Source organism: Syngnathus typhle, linkage group LG1, assembly GCF_033458585.1.
Source record: "Syngnathus typhle isolate RoL2023-S1 ecotype Sweden linkage group LG1, RoL_Styp_1.0, whole genome shotgun sequence".
In the NCBI taxonomy this organism is placed as follows: Eukaryota; Metazoa; Chordata; class Actinopteri; order Syngnathiformes; family Syngnathidae; genus Syngnathus; species Syngnathus typhle.
Window position 1 is genome coordinate 3911260 of NC_083738.1, and position 17465 is coordinate 3928724.

Genomic DNA, 17465 nt, shown 5'->3' on the forward strand with positions numbered 1-17465 from the left:
ACTGCCCGTGCCGCGTCAGTAATACCGCAGCAACACGGAAGTAACACAAGACTACTGGGCTGGATTAAAAAAAACATACCCGGTAAAAGTCACTGAGACGCGGCGATAACACAGCAGCAACACGGTAGTACAACACCAACAGGGCTCGTTAAAAAACATACCAGTAAAAGTAAGAAAAGAGCTTCATCGTCTTCATCTTCCTCCTGTGCACTGAAACCATCGAAGTCTTCCTCCTCAGCGTCCGATTGGATTATCGTTAGATATCCTTCGCCTCACACTTTCTCAGTCTCTTTTGTCATCGCTTTTATCCATTTCTTCGATTGTGATGAGGGTCTGTTCATGCTAATTTTATTCATGCACGAAGCCCTAAATTACATTACAAAACTAGCGAGCGACACGTATAGATCCAGAGTAGACGGGCCACGAAATAAAGAAAAGAGTGACGCAACCGTCTTGACAAACTAGCACGTCTTCTTCGGCGCATTATCTCTTCTTCGTCTGTCTCGCTCTTGCTTCCTGCTAGAGCGCCCCGGAGGCCGTAAAAAACTCTTTTCCCTTTACGATCCTAACACACCCTACTCTAAACAGGAAAGTCCCACACGTGTAAACTGTCCCACCGGAACTCTGTAACGTGATTTAGGTTCCGGGTGAATTATGTCAACCCACTACAACGGCGCCATTTAAGCCTCAGGGTTCAAAGTAACCTTCTGAATAAAATGCATTAAAAGTTCACGTTCATTACAACTTGTATTTGGTGAGCAAAATGTCAGAAGAATTGAATTTAAATGCTGATTGATTGGGTTTTAATACTATGCAGATGGTCCAAACAGCGCCACTGCTTTGTGTAATCTCTTAGTCACATGGCAGAGTAAGAGAAAGGGTTTAGAGCCCTAGCGTGCATTCCTACTAAAGCTCATAATAGTCACAAGCAACACAGCCAGAATAAGCAGCAGCCATAGTAGTGTTTCAAAATAGTATTTTTGTTGTTGTTTTTTTCTTCAAGATACCGCAGTGTATAAAAGTGAAAAGTTTTTGGGGTTTTTTTGCCATTTTTCACATGTCCTGAGTGTTGTTAGTCACCTAAATGTTGAACAGAGGGTGTGTTTTATCGAAGTCAAATAACTTGTTAGGCACGCTCAAACATCCATCCAACCATTTTCTGAACCGCTTAGTCCCCACGGGGGTCGCGGGCGTGCTGGAGCCTATCCCAGCCGTCATCGGGCAGTAGGTGGGGGACACCCTGAACCGGTTGCCAGCCAATCGCAGGGCACACAGAGACAAACAACCATTTGCACTCGCACTCATACCTAGGGACAATTTGGAGTCTTCAATCGGCCTACCAAGCACGTTTTTGGGATGTGGGAGGAAACTGGAGTGCCCGGAGAAAACCCACGCGGGCCCGGGGAGAACATGCAAACTCCACACAGGGACGTGTTACCCAGTGCGCCACCGAGCCGCCACGCTCAAACATGGCGAATAAAAAACTCTTGAATCTTGAATCTTTAAGTGATCAAGTCATCACAAAAATCACGAAAAATCCTTATATAAGCCGCACCTGAGTATAAGCCGCAGGGTTCAACATTTTGGAAAAAAGTCGCGGCTTATAGTCCGGAATTTACGGTACATATTTTATGTCGCTTCCACGCTGATATGAATTTTTTTGACAACACAATGACAAATGGCTCTTTGCTGTCCTGTATTTCATACCATCTATTTCAACAAGTTGTGCAGTGTTAAATATCATGTTTTAATTTATTTTCCTATGCGTGTTTTGTGTGCAGCATTCTTTGGGTTTAATTTTGTTGTACATTGTACAATGACAATAAAGTCATTCTGTTCTATTCTATTCTAAAAAACAATAAGACACTATTTTTCTACATAAACGTAGCTGTGTTTACTCCTGTCTTCCGTCCTGTTGCCTCCAATGTCGTTTTCTTTTGCCTCCAATTAACACCGTGATGTCATGTAGGCCATGAAGGGGTCTATACATTCAACTAGCATTAATTAGTGAATAAGAATCAATCCAATAATATGTCAGTAACTACCTAGAAAAAAAAGTAAATCCTTATTTTCCGTAGGTGTTGAAAGAGTCATTGGACAATTTGGTGAAGCAGACAAAATCTTTGACGATGAGTTCAGAGAGTAATTGTCTTTCCACTCTTCATATCCATAATCAACTTGGACTGAAGCAGGAGCTCCACAAGGTTGATGTAGCAATCTGCGACCTTCAGGTAACAAGCTTTTTCCTTTGTAGTTGCGATGTACAGTAATCCCTCGCTACTTCGCGCTTCACCTATCGCGGCCTTGCTCTATCGCGGACTTTTTTTTCGAAACAAATATTGCGGATAAATTCGGTGCATCGTGGAATTTTTTTTTTTAATTATTTATTTATTTATTTATTTATTTATTTATTTATTTATTTATTTACGTACCGTATTTTTGCGACCAAAGGGCGCACCGTACTAAAAGGCGCAGTCTCAGTTATGTGTGCCATTACTGTATTTAACACACACATAGGGTGCACCGCATCATAAGGCACATGCATGCCATGATTTATGGTAAACAAAAAAAACGTCACGGGAGCAAGTGAGTTCGGTTGTACTTTATTCTACTGTTTAACCATGTACTCTACTCACATTATTGTTGATCAATATTCATACGCAAATCCGTCCAAGTCCTCATCTTCTTTATCCAAATTACCAACCAGCTCAGTGGCCTAGTGGTAGAGTGTCTGCCCTGAGACTGGAAGTTTGTGGGTTCAAACCCCGGCCGGGTCATACCAAAGACTATAAAAATGGCACCCATTGCCTCCCTGCTTGGCACTCAGCATTAAGGGTTGGAATTGGGGGGTTAGATCACCAAATGATTCATGAGCGCGGCACCGCTGCTGCTCACTGCTCCCCTCTCCTCCAGGGGATGGATCAAAATCACATGGGGATGGGTTAATTGCAGAGGACAAATTTCACCACACCCAGATGTGTGTGACGATCATTGGGACTTTAAAAAAAATAAAAAAAATAAAAATAAAATAATTAAACAGTTGATCATATTCGCCATCTGACATGCCAATTTCCCTCGTCATTGTCTCGTCGTTGTCATGATCCCTGCTTTCCAGGAAGCTTGAATTGTGCCTCATAAGCATGTCTCTTCGTCTATGCCATTTTAGAGGGTCCGAATGCTGTTTTCTTTGCACAAACAATTGTATTTATTTATCAATGGCGGCGGAGATACGTACTCTACGTGTTACGTGAAGTCCTCTGATTGGTTTTCCGCCACAATCTACGTAAAACATAATGTCCTCTGATTGGTTCATCGGGGGACTCAGATTTCCCTCGCCCGGACAGGTCACCGGGGCCCCCCTCTGGAGCCAGGCCTGGAGGTGGGGCTCGAAGGCGAGCGTCTGGTGGCCGGGCCTTCGCCTGTGGGGCCCGGCCGGGCACAGTCAAGTCAAGTTTATTTGTATAGCCCTAAATCACAAGCAGTCTCAAAGGGCTTCACATGGACAGAAATTGACAGTTATTCTCAAAGCATCCCCTGATCTTAAGCTCCCAAAAGGGCAAGGAAAAACTTAAAAAACCCTACCGGGGGAAAATGAGAAACCTTGAGAAGGGACCACAGATGGAAGGATCCCCCTTTCAGGATCACCAAGTTGAAATGGATGCAGAGAGGGCACAAATGATACAACATGAAAATCAATTACCGTTTTTTTCCGTGTATAGTGCGCAAAATTTAACTAATTTATTCTCCTAAAATCTGGGGTGCGTATTATACATGGGTACAAAAAAAAATTTCTAATTTATTTTTTTTTAATTTTTTTTTTTTTTTTTTTTAAAGAAATTCATGGTACAAATAAACCAACAACAGGACTGACCGACAAAGTCGTGGAACAAAAAGACAGGGTGACATTACCAAAGACAGGAACAGAATGACAGTAACACATGCAATGATCCAACGGTGAGCGAGTGGCAGACAGGACTTAAATACAAAACACGTTACATCGATTGAGGTGACACAGGAAGAGAGGGGCGACGCGAACAGAAACTATGGCAACCTAGACACATAGCAAAACTGGGGACGAGACATGACAAATCTCCCCCGAAATAAAACTCACCTTTCTTCTTGTTTGTTGTCAATCGCGCATCGCATTCAGCCATCCTGCCCAACACACTTAGTAAAATTCATAATTGACGACACATCGTTTGATGCGATGGTGCAATCCTCGATGGTGTGTTATTGTCAAATATTGTTTGTTTTTTAATCTCCATCGCGGACCGGACAGTAACACATGCAGCTTTAGGAGGTCTGGGCATCCCTCCTAAAGCTGCTGCCCCCGTGACCCAACCCGCTGCCCCCGTGACCCAACCCCGGATAAGCGGAAGAAGATGGATGCAAAATAGCTGCAATAGGACAGATGCTCTGAATTGGTCTAAAGCAGGGGTCACCAACTCCGGTCCTCAAGGGCGCCAACCCAGCCTATTTTAGGTGCAGCCCTACAACAACACACCTGATTCAAATGATCAGCTCATCAGCAAGCTCTATTAAGGCTGATAGCGATCCTGATTATTTGAATCAGGTGTGTTGTTGTAGGGCTGCACCTAAAACAGGCTGGATTGGCGCCCTTGAGGACCGGAGTTGGTGACCCCTGGTCTAAAGTGATTTCTTTCGGAGTTTGTACATATTGATGAGCAGACATAGTTTAGGTGTTGTTGACTTGCCTTGGTTCCATTTCAGTTCAAACATCCTTAGTGTACCAATAACCAACCCACACACGGACACTGAAGATGAATATGTGTTCTTCTTGAATTAGGCTTTTTCTTCTCTGGTGCTAAAAAACTTTTCCGATGACTGCAAAAGGATGTCTGCCCATCTTTTTGAGCAGACCATGCCCTCTGCTGGACACTGGAGACTCAACCCCAGGCCAGGTACAGTACTGCCATATCATGTGCAATCATTTTTTTTTTGCTCTTATCCATGTTAAAATGCTATTTACTCACCCAAAACACTCCCAAAGTGGTGTTTTCCTCCAATCAGAATTAGCCCCGCCCGATTCAAGAATCCGTACTTTGACATAGCTAAACACGCGCCCAGTTTCTCAGAACAGCTGTGGCTGTTTTGATTTTGGTGCATCAAATAATTTGTTAAATGTATGCAGTGTGAATGCATTGAATGAGTTTTTTCCATGTAGTTTTGAGATGTCCTACTTTATGAGTGGTCACTGAACACACTTCGAGTGTAATGACGAGCCTGTGTGAGTACAGTGTAGGTGGGGTTTTAGTGACCCAGCTGTCTTGCTTCCAGGTTAGAGAAATCCCCACCAAAATAACTTGTGTTTCATCAGAAATTTAATTGCTATTGTCCCAGAGGTAATATTGTCTATAATTGACTGTGGAAAAGTTAAAGAAGCATGATACAGCTTCTTTAATATGACGCAAAGCCACAGAAAAAATGCCCCTTGTGTTCAAGTATTTCACACATTACTGTATCCTTTATTCTAACTTAGTCCAGAGGATATGAATCGTAAAATGAAACTAAAAATGATGAATTTTCACAATATGCATTTATGTAGTTGTGCTGAATGTGAAACTAAAGTGTTTGTTTTGATGATGTTTTAACTGCTCTCATAAGCAAGTATTTTATGGCATTATGCCTCAGAGTTTTTAGATTGGCTGTCTGGCGAATAATATTTTTTTTAATATTCCTCCTCAGTCAGAATAGTTGACATATCCCTCAATAGCTGCCATGTCTAATAAATAGAAAACATTGTTTTACTCCATATTTATACATACATGCATACATACGTGCGTACATACAGACAGACAGACAGACAGACATGATTTTTTTTCTTATTGGAAGGGCTGCATGGAGTACATAACTGTTCCCATTTTCTAGAGCTTCACTGGTTCCTGCAAGAATTATACTCTTTACAATGAAAAGTCAGAGGTTGGGTGTTGTCCGATTGTGTCATGATTCTGAGCAGATGGGGTTTTGGTGCCTTTATGCTTTACCTTTGGATTGTCCATATTACGTGTACTGTGTCCTCTCTGCATACATTGCAGCCTGGTCATCCTGGAAGAGGGATCCTCCCATCTGTGGTCTCTTCTAAAGGTTTCTCATTTCCCCTCGTAGGAGTTTTGAGTTTTTCCTTGCCCTCCTGGGAGTTTAAGATCAGGAAATGTTTTAAAATAATTGTCAATTTTTGCACATGTTGTTCTGAATGTTGTTAGCTACCTAAATCTTGTACAGAGGCTGAGATGTACCGGGGTCAAACTCCTTGTTTGGCATGCTCAAACTTGGCAAATAAAGATTGATTCTGATTATTTCTCAAAACCAGTGGTCAGAATTCTCAGTCATTCCATATGCCAGTCAGTATAATTTGATTTAGACTGGCTGGCATATCCAGTTTCTAAAAATGTACTCACAGAACATGAAGAACCGTGCGTGATTAGCTGGAGGCAGAAATTTAACCGATAGAAGGCACTTAGGTTAGAACATCCACCGCCCAAATAATCCTCATGAATTATATTTTGTATGACGGCAGTCTCTTCTGTTATGAAATACTTTCCATTCAGATGGGTGGCTGTGAATTGAATTGACACTTTCTTTTGGTCACCAGGCTTTCCTATTACTCCCAGTGAGTATGCATCAGAAGCTGCTCAGAATGTGATTGGTCAGGTTTTGGAGGGTGTGGCATTACTATCTGATGATGTCCGCGTGCATGCTCTAAGTTTAACCATGACGGCTTTTATGGAGGCATGGATGGAACACATCCTGAAACAACGGATAAAATTCAGGTATATTCCTCTGACAATCAGGATATAGAAGAATATACACTAAATAATGTATGTATCATGTATTTTGCTTCCTCCTTAGTGTACAGGGAGCGCTTCAACTGAAGCATGACTTTGACTGTATCAGAGAATTTATCTCCTCTGACAGATATGGCCTGCCAGAGGAACTCCTTCAGCAACTACTCAGCCTTAGGTAACCTCATGCCTTGGTGTAACTTAACTTTTACAAACTAGTCTGCCAACCACCTTTAACAATAGGAAGGATTTGCCAGGTTGCCCCATATTTTAGACCAGAAGTCACCAAACTTTTTGAAACTGAGAGCTCATTTTTGGGGTACTGATTAATGCAAAGACATACTGGTTTGATACGCACGATTAGAGCAAATTTGCTCTAGTTTGGAGGTAGATTAGCCCCTCATTCTTGTTTCTCCTGCTAACATTTCTTCATGAACGCTATGATTTGGTCATTCGCAGAAATGCTTTTGATCTATACTATTTTTCCTACCCCAAATATTCCAAACACATTTATACTGATGCAAGTATGATTAAAAAATAGCACCAAAATAAGATTTGATACAGCTTACTGGCAACTGACTGGAGGTATTCTTAGTGACAGCCCACGAGCTACTCAAGTGATCCTTGGGGGCTACCTGGTGTCCACATACCACATTGGTGACACCTGTTCTAGACCTTAATTGAGATGATTTAACTATACCCGAGCTAATAATTTCAAAGTTTAATTATTTTTGTTCGACTCACTTTAACACCTGTACAACTCATTATCAAATTTTAAGAACGTATCACATATGTATAATGAATCAGTATGTGAAACTGGACTGATGTTTCTAAAACAGTTTTGATGAGTAGGTTGGTTATTTCCCTTGTCTTTCTACAGAGTATTTCAACAAGTGGACTCTGCGGTATTATGTCTACTTCAGCAGCCACAAGTCAGGCCATATCTGCAGAGCAGTACCTGGGAGCCTTTCATACGCTGCTGTGAGTTGGGTACTATCAAGTATTGTCATGTCTTTGTTTTATAGTCTGTGATCATTGTTACGATACTCTAGTAAAAGTCTACTGGGCCTTTAAGAGTAGGTCACGTGACTAGAATCAGGAAGTAAGCGGGGCAGTAATCATACGTTTCAGCACGGTGTTGAAAGCGAACACTGCTTGTTCCATTTTCTCCTGCAGTTCGGCAAAACTACTGCCTACGTTTTGTGTTATACAAGGCATCGTTGGTATGTACCTTTGTTTTGAGTTATGTATCGAAATACATCTTTTGAGTTCTGAAATTATAGTTTCCTCTGATGTTAGACGATCTGTTGGGAAAGCTAACGTCATGTTGGTTAGCCAGTCTCCTGTCGCCCTATTCTGGCCGTAGTCAATGTGTTCATGTGTAATAAATATACAAATAATGATTCACTAATTCATATTGGTTTAATTCATTTAGTTCATATGACTGATTATACAAGGTGGTTTGTATTCCCCCAGTTTCACCCTTTCCCTTGTTATTAAACCTGGAGTCAACCTTCAACCTGGGCTTCAGAGTCTTGATGAGTGAAAGTGGTTGAATCTTACAAATCATGTTCTACAAAAGCATCCTCTGGCAATGCTGCCATGGCCCGCGCCAAAGCCGAGGCAGCGGAAATACTCCTTTCCTTCACAGATAAAGAAATGATTCTGAAAATGGAAAAGGCACAATTAGAGGCATACATGGAGAAGCCATCATTAGAGAAAAACGTGGCTGCGGCTGAGGCCAAAGCAGAGGCTCTAGAAGCAGCGGCAAGCATCAACGGTAGTGAGCGAGGTAGCAGGAAGATTCAACTCGATGAGAATCCCTTTAACCCACTGGAACGGACCAGAGAATATGTCGCTCAGCAGTCCAAGGAGCATTCAACCGCCGCGTTGGAAGAATACGCTCTTACCGAAACTGACCTGCTAAACGTATTATCCAACCCGCCTCCGCACCTTCTCACTCAGGATGACACTAACCAGCTATACACAGAGCCCCCAGTGCCACCTCATGTACTCTCCCAGGATGAGCCTGTTTTGCTACGTACTCAGCTAACCTTGGCATCACAACCAATTTCTCAAGACGAGCCTGGACAGCGATTCACAGAGCCAACAATGGCACCACATCTACACTCACGACGAGGCAAGATGGCTACACGTAGAGTGCATCAGCACCTTATCTTTCCCCGCAAGGTGACGATTCATATCTACGTGCAGATACTGTGCCAGGTAACTCTATTACAGCTCCATGGCCCATATCAGAGAATGGTCCGGCCGATGCCAACCTCACCTATACACCAGCGAACAGATTACCAGCTCATTGGCCACAACATGCCCCTATCACATCTCATATTCCAAGAGATACACAGGGCCATCAGGGCACATATGACCAGCTCAGTGGCCTAGTGGTTAGAGTGTCCGCCCTGAGATTGGAAGGTTGTGGGTTCAAACCGCGGCCGGGTCATACCAAAGACTGTAAAAATGGGACCCATTGCCTCCCTGCTTGGCACTCAGCATTAAGGGTTGGAATTGGGGGTTAGAAGGAGTGGAGCTCTTTACAGGCCCTAGGCTTCGTCTCCCTCCTTGCACAGTTATTGATATAATAATATGTGCTAAACAATAAACTAACTAACTAAAACTATATACAGCTACACCCAGATACCGGGGTCCATCACGTCCTACCGTGCCCAACTACACACCTCAAACCAACCAGCACGACCAATCAGGTATCAACGACGTCAGATATTTCGCCTGTCGCGAGCTGGTCACTACAGGTATGACTCCATTCACCGACAAGCCTGCAAGCTACAGAGCTTTGCGACTGTCCTTTCAAAACGACTCAATCTCACTCCCAGCGAGCAGATGGATCTACTGGTCAAGTGCCTCGGGAAAGAGTCGGGAGAGCATGCAAAACGTATCAGGGATGTAAATGCCAATCACCCCCAACGAGGACTCCAGATGACATGGGACAGACTGGACGCATGCTACGGAGCCCCTGAAGTAGTCGAAGAGGCTCTCTTCCAACGCATCAACAATTTCCCAAAAATCACCAACAAAGACTGTGCAAAGCTCGATGAGCTCAGTGACCGCTTAATGGGATTAAGAGCAGCCAAGGCAGACGGAATCCTTCCAGGCTGTCACGGACAGAGCAGGGAGAGGACTCGAACGCAGAGTTGGAAAATCCACTGGCTTTATTGTCTCTGCGGATGGCCGCTCCGAACAAAAGGCGCCTCGCAAGGAGGGAAAAGGTGCCAACAAAAAGTGCCTCAACACGAGGAAAAAGGGGATAACCAAAAGCGCCTCTACTTGAGGGAAAAAACGGGCCGGGAACAGCAAACAAAAGGCGCCTCACATGGAGGAAAAAAACAAGGCAAGAACACACGGGCAAGGCTCGGGAGGTAGCTGTGGCTATGGAGTCGCTGGTGGTCATGGCAAACAAGACGCACTGGCACAAGGCGATGGGACGACGCGGACTAAATAGACATACGGGGGAGGGTGAACACAGGTGCAGAAGGCACTGAAGTGATGGAGACTGTTATTCATAATAACAGTGTCGTATTTTATGAGAATCACTGATAGCAGTTTTTTAGTGAATTATTATTATTATTATTTTAATGCTGTTAATAAATGCATTTGTTTTCAAAAAACTTGTTTGGAATATCCATGCTTTACTACCTACTAAAGGCCAAAATCTTTTATGTAATTATATTACTTCACACAAACACTACGTCCATCTGCTCCTGGTTCGGCCCTCCGGTCCAAATTTAGAACCCAGTTTGGCCCGCGAGTCAAAAGGCTTGCCCACCCCTGACCTAGACACAGCCAGAGGAATAAGTCCCCTGGTTCAAAAGCTGTCCTTTAGCCTGCAAGAGAAGTGCCGGACTATTGGATTCAGCTACAAATTCATCCCCCTCTTCGAAATTTTTGTGGACTTCATCTTCCATCAGGCTAAAATCATGAATGACCCGAGCTTCAAGACCATTAGCCAAACGGACATTCCAGAACCAAGCAAGAACACGAAAATGCACAGACAAAGGGAGATCTCAGTCCACAAGACAGACGTCAGTGCTACGGAACGCAGCGCTGGAGCCGAGAACCCCGATCGTCACAAAAAGCCCCACCTGTTAAGTAAATTTCGGGCTTTCCGGGAGAAACCCATAGAGGAGAGGAGAGTGTTCCTGAAAGAGCACAGAATCTGCTTTAAATGTTGCACGTCTACTAAGCACATGGCCCAGGGCTGCAAGTATACAGCCACATGTATTGAATGCAGGAGTGAGAAACATGACTCTGCACTTCACCCTGGACCAGTATCGCAGACCAGGGAGCCAGCCCCCACTACAGAGCATGGCGGGGAGCCAGCCCCTACAGCTCCATCGGAGGTCACAAGCAATTGCACCGATGATGTCTGCGGTGGCGATCAGAGTGACAGATCATGCTCTAAAATCTGCCTTGTCAAGATCTACCCTGTCAATCATCGTGAGAAAGTGACAAAGGTCTATGCAATCATCGATTAACACAGCAACAGATTCTTGGCTCGTTCCGAGTTCTTCGACACCTTCAATGTCCAAGGACCCCCTTCTCCATACTCTCTCCGCACATGCTCTGGAGTGACAGAAACCATGGGGAGAAGAGCTTCGGGCTACCAAATCGAATCCATGAACGGCAAAGTTAGGCTTCCTCTACCAAGTCTTGTAGAATGCCACGACATCCCAAACAGATCCGAGATACCAACTCCGAATGCTGCATCCAACCACCCGCACCTGAGATCAATCGCTCATCTTATAATAATAATAATAATAATTCATTAAATTTATATAGCGCTTTCCAAGAACCCAAAGACGCTTACAGGGAACAAGGCAAGGACATACATGATCGGGGAGGAAACAATCTTAAGAAGAGGAAACCAGTTATGGATAGGGGAGGTCATAAGCTTGTGAGAAGAGGTAAGTTTTTAGACGGGACTTAAATATGGGGAGTGTGGGTGAGTCACAGACAGACTGGGGGAGAGAGTTCCAGAGTCGGGGTGATGTGCAGGAGAAGGCTCTGTCACCGAAGGATTTGAGTTTGGATTTCGGGACTGTCAGACGTGAAGTATTGGAGGATCGGAGGGGACGGTTGGGGCAGTAGGGGACAAGAAGGTCAGATAGGTAAGTGGGAGCCAGGTGGTGAAGGGCTTTGAAGGTGAGGAGGAGTATCTTGAAGATGATACGCTCCTTCATGGGGAGCCAGTGAAGAGAGTGGAGAACAGGAGTGATGTGTTCACGGGACCGGGTGTGGGTAAGGAGGCGGGCAGCAGAGTTTTGGACTAGTTGAAGTCTATGGAGTGAGTGAGCAGTGATTCCAGTGAGAAGGGAGTTGCAGTAGTCAAGCCGGGATGAGATGAAGGCGTGGATGAGAGATTCAGCAGCAGGGAGAGAAAGGCAGTGCTGGATTTTAGCGATGCGTCGGAGGTGGAAGTAGGAGGTCTTGACAACTGAGCTAACATGAGGTTGAAAGGACAGTGTGGGGTCAAAAATAACGCCAAGATTGCGTGCCAGAGGGGAAGGAGTGATGTTTGAGGAGTCAATGGTGAGTGTGATGGAGCCAGTTTTATTAAGGGAGGATTTAGTGCCTATGAGGAGGAACTCTGTTTTGTCACTGTTGAGTTTGAGAAAGTTGTGGGTCAGCCATGCTTTTATTGTAGAGATGCAGGTTTCCAGATGGGTGAGGGAAGGGTTACTGGTTGGTGTCGTACGTATATAGATCTGGGTGTCATCAGCGTAGCAGTGGAAGTCCAGGTTGAGTTTGCGGATGACAGTACCAAGGGGAAAGAGGTAACAGATGAATAGGAGGGGGCCAAGAACTGAGCCTTGGAGGACCCCTTGTGTAACTGGGGAGAGGATGGATGTGTGACCGGAGAGAGAGATGAACTGGTTTCTGTTGGTGAGGTAGGAGGTGAGCCAGTCGAGTGCAGTGCCCTCAACACCTAGTTGGCGCAACCTTTGGAGGAGATGGAATGGTTCACAGTGTCAAAGGCTGCGCTAAGGTCAAGTAGTAGTAGGATGTTGAGGGCACCAGAGTCTGCAGAAATGAGGAGATCGTTGGTGACTTTAACTAGAGCTGTTTCAGTGCTGTGAAGTGGGCGGAATCCGGACTGGAAGGGTTCATAGAGGTTGTTGGACTGGAGATGGGTGTGGAGTTGGGCGGAGACAATGCGTTCAAGGGTTTTGGAAAGGAATGAAAGGTTGGAGATGGGACGGTAGTTGGAGAGGTTGAGTGGGTCCAAGGTGGGCTTTTTGAGGATGGGGGTGATGGCTGCAAGTTTATAGACAGTGGGAAAGTGGCCTAGGGATAAAGACTGATTAAAAAGAGTGGTGAGGTAGGGGAGGAGGACAGGGAGGCAGGCCTTAGTTAAGGTCGTTGGAAGAGGGTCAAGAGAGCAGGTGGTTGTCTTGGATGAGGTAATGATGTCTAGGATATTGGAGGAGTCAACAAGAGAGAAGGCAGTGAGAGAGGGAAAGGGCGGGCGGTCAGGAAGGGGGGGCAGGAGGGCAGGGGAGGAGGAGTTATTGATGGTGTCGGTCAGAGAACAGTTGATTTGGGCGATTTTGTTGTTAAAGTTGACAAGGAAGGAGTTACAGAGGGCGGGTGAGGAGGGTGGCTTAGTGACCGGTGGCTGGAGCAATTTGTTGATGGTGGGGAACAGTATGCGGGGGTTTCGGTTGGTGTTATTAATGAGAGATGAGAAGTAAGCAGATTCGGCAGCAAGAAGAGCATCACGATAGGAGGAGATGTGTTGTTTAAAGGTTTCGGAATGGACGGTGAGGCGGGTTCTTTTGTAGAGGCGTTCGAGTTGACGGCCAGTTTGTTTCATGGTGCGGAGTTCCGGTGTGTACCAAGGGGCAGAGTTAGTGAATGTAACAGAGGAGGTTTTCCAGGGGGCATGGGAATCAAGGGAGTCAGAAAGGATGTTGTTGAGCGTGGTGGCAAGGTCATCAGGGGAGGAAGAAGTGGGGTCGGAGGGAAGAGCAGAGGATAAGAGCTGGCAAAGCGTGATTGGGTTTACAGTCTTGATGTTGCGGTAGGAGATGGTGCGCTTTGTGGATTTATGAGGCGAGGGTAGAGGGGCGGAGAAGAGGATGCAGAGATGATCTGACAGTGGAAAGGTGAGAGGACGGGGGTTGGATGTGAGTGGAAAGGAGGAGCATACTATATACGTTTGCGACAGTGCAACATTTTACGACTTACAAGACAAGTTAGGATAGTCACGGTGGGGAGGGGGGGCGCGAATAGATTTCTTCTTGCTAGGGGGGGGGCGTAACAGAAAATAATTGAGAAGCACTGAGTTAGACGGAGTGGCTTGGTTGAGAGAAAAATAGTCCAGGGGCTGTTGCCATGTTTCACAGAGAAGGAGCAGATCCAAATTATTGTCCAATATTAGTTCGAAAATAACTAGTGATTTGTTGGAGAGGGAGCGACAGTTCAGCAGTGCAAGGGTGATGGATGAAGGAGCGGGGGTGGGGGAACGGAGATTGTTGAAGTTCACTGTACGGAAGGTGGGGGTGACGGGGGGGCGAGAGTTAGTCCAGAAAGAGGGGATGGGTGAGCCATCAGGGAAATGTCGTTTAAAAGATAGTCCGGAGCTACGGTGGATGTAGCGGCGACGGCGGAGGATCCCAGCCTTGCTGGCAGCTGAGGCAGCAGCAGCAGGGAGACGGTGATTATTGTTGAAATGATGAAGATCAGCAGCAGTGTAGACAAATGGACGAGAAGTTAGTGGAATGGAAGCCTGGAGTAGCAGAAGTGATAGTTCATGCAGGAGATGAGATGTGACAGCAGCAGGGAATAATCCAGATAAGATGGTAGAAATGGCTAGTAGCTGGTTAACTAGAAGTTGGTAGGCAGTGAAATGCATGGAAGCAGCAGTGGACCGAGTCGTGATGTTGATGGAGTGGGTGGTGGTGTTGGTCAATCCCGACTGTACCCGTGCAAACGGCACGCCCAAGTGTGTCATGGCGGCACACAGCCGAGCCACGACCGGCGAGCTCGCAGCGAGCGGGTGCTCCCCCCCGAGGACGCCGGCCAAGTGGCCAGCAAGTTGGGTTGGAGCCGTTTGCCGAGCCAAGAGCAAGCAGCTACAGGCTCAGAGCCGGGAGGTAGGAGGGTCCGGTGGTGGGTTGGCTAGCTGGCTAGCGTAGCTCGTAGTCAGAGGGAGCGGAGAGGTGCGAGCAGAGCTCCAGAGATACGCGGTGGGCAGGAGAAAAGGCGAGAAAATAAAAGAAAAAAACGGGCACACTTAAAACGGGAAACACAAAACAGACGGGGGACAAACAAGTAGCGGACACGGTACGGGGTAGAAGCGGCAGTCAACAGTCCAGACGCCAGCGTTGCTCTAACCCGGAAGACAAGAAAAGGGGGGCGGGGCGGGGTGTAGAAAAAGTGGTGGCAGTCCTTTATCCCAGAACTTGAACAAAGCACCCCCATAATGCTTCCCTTGGGCGAGACATCATCACGGCCCATAAAGTCCGCAAGCAGTTGAACGGTCCAAGAGATGCTCCATTCGCCCAGAACCTTGGATGGGTGATCGTCGGAAATGTGTGTTTGGGAGGGGTTCACAAGCCTGACACCATAAACGCCCTGTATACCAGGACTACAGAGAAGAAACGCCCCTCCATCTTTGAACCCTGCCCGAACGTCCCTCGAGTGAAAGAGAGGTACAGTCAATTCCAAGGCACCAATCATCCTAAGCTACAGTCGACAGAGAAACTTACCTGCAACAGAGAAACCGAACAGCTGGGTTCTACAGTGTTCCAATAAACAAAGGATGATAATTAAGGTGGCTCCCTCCATTGACGACCTCTCGTTCCTGAACATCATGGAAAGGAACTTAAAGAAAGACAAAGATAATAGCTGGGTGGCCCCGCTTCCATTTAAGTCACCAAGGCGTCGCCTCCCTGACAACAAAGTCCAGGCCACAAATCGACTTTCATCACTGAGACGGAGTCTTGAAAGGAAACCAGCGAACAGCATTTCCTCACCTTCATGGAGAAGGTCTTTCGGAACAAACACGCAGAAGTGGCCCCTCCTCTGAAGGAGGACGAAGAGCGTTGGTACTTCCCAACCTTCTGCGTTTATCATCCAAAGAAGCCCGGCAGCATCCGTGTGTTCGACTCAAGGGCCCAGCACGGAGGAGTCTCACTGAATAATGTTATGCTGACCTTAACAATACCCTGCTCGGGGTACTTCTCAGGTTCCGGAAGGAGGCCGTGGCAGTGACAGCGGACATCGAACAAATGTTCCACTGTTTCCTCGTCAGGAAAGAGGACCGCAACTTCCTGTGGTTCCGGGACAACGGCCCATCCAAAGATATTCTCGAGTACCGCATGAGGGTCCACGTATTCGGGAATAGTCCCTCCCCTGCGGTAGCCATCTACTGCTTCCGGCAGAGCACAGAGAACGGGGACCCCGACGTCAAACAGTTTGTCAAACGAGACTTTTATGTAAATGACGGCTTGAAGTCGTTCCCTACAGTGCAAGCAGCAGTGGACCTGTTCAAGAGAATGCAAGACACTCTCTCAGAATCGAACTTGCGCCTGCATAAAATCGCCTCAAACAATAGAGAAGAAATGGAGGCCTTCCCAGCCCGAGACCACGCTACAGACTTCAAAGACCTGGATCTCGGTTCCGATGCGCTTCCCATGCAGCGCAGCTTGGGCCTCAACTGGGACCTAATGTCCGACACCTTCACCTTCAAGTTAGGCAACGAAGAGATCTATCTACCGTGAACAGCATTTACGATCCTCTCGGGTTCATCGCCCCAGTCACCATCCAAGGCAAAGACATTCTCAGAGAACTAACAAAAGATCATAGTGACTGGGACTCCGCTCTCCCACAAGAGATAGAAGAGACGTGGATCACTGGGCGGTCCCCTTTGGACGACCTTGGCAGCCTCCAGATACCTCGGACCTACGCAGAGATCTCTCTCTCAGCAATGTCACGCAGAGAGTTATGCGTCTTTTGCGACGCCTCGACGAAAGCAATCGGTGCTGTAGCCTATCTTAGGCTAACAGATGCAGAGGACACCATCCACGGGGGCTTCGTTATGGGTAAGGCTAAGCTGGCCCCCATCCCCGAGCACACAGTGCCAAGACTCGAGCTCTGCGCAACCGTCCTTGCAGTGGAACTTGCTGAACTCATCTCCTCAGAGATCGACATGCAACTAGACGAGACTACCTTCTACAGCAGGGGTGCCCAAACTTTTTCAACTCGCGAGCTACTTTTGAAATGACCAAGTCACAAAGATCTACCCAGTAAAAAAATAATAATTTTATATATATATACTATATATATATATATATATATATATATATATATATATTTTTTTTTTTTGGTCCGTAATTTGGGATGCGGCTTATCCGCGCGTCACGGCAAAAACCAGAGCCAATCACCTGTTATCCAATTTACTGCGTGTTCGTTTTCTTTTTCAGTTTTAGGAAAAGACTAAGACACCGAAACAAAATTCGACTTACACAGGTTGGTTCAGTTCAATTACAGTTCTTAAGAAAACTCAGTTTTCAGGAAAGATACAATACAGCGATGGGCCTTTCGTGCGACAATGCTCAAGAGCAGAAAGTCTCCATTCAGAAAAGGCAACGTTCAAAGTTCTTTGGTCAGCTTATATTCAAT

At 46.0% G+C, this 17465-nt stretch overlaps 1 protein-coding gene and 1 long non-coding RNA gene across 13 annotated transcripts in view; one reads left to right on the forward strand and one right to left on the reverse strand.

The window, feature by feature from the left end:
- The window catches only part of ccdc142 (coiled-coil domain containing 142), an 83198-nt gene that overhangs the window by 55743 nt on the left and 9990 nt on the right, over positions 1 to 17465 (forward strand). For 10 of the 12 annotated variants that reach the window (XR_009713812.1, XM_061273243.1, XM_061273288.1 and 7 more), the window contains 5 exons: positions 2079 to 2231; positions 4808 to 4922; positions 6614 to 6791; positions 6871 to 6981; positions 7684 to 7784. Coding sequence is in view for 10 of the 12 variants with exons in the window: in XM_061273243.1 (XP_061129227.1) it covers positions 2079 to 2231; positions 4808 to 4922; positions 6614 to 6791; positions 6871 to 6981; positions 7684 to 7784 (658 nt within the window). In the remaining 2 variants the exon portion in view is untranslated. Of the gene's footprint in view, positions 1 to 2078; positions 2232 to 4807; positions 4923 to 6056; positions 6443 to 6613; positions 6792 to 6870; positions 6982 to 7683; positions 7785 to 17465 lie in introns of those variants that run through there. The other 2 variants (XR_009713815.1, XM_061273311.1) reach the window with 2 other exon arrangements.
- On the reverse strand, positions 4917 to 6616 carry LOC133150812 (uncharacterized). The gene is made up of 3 exons (XR_009713819.1): positions 6420 to 6616; positions 6229 to 6289; positions 4917 to 6151 (listed from the first exon to the last, which is right to left on the reverse strand). It is a non-coding gene; the product is annotated as an uncharacterized LOC133150812 (long non-coding RNA).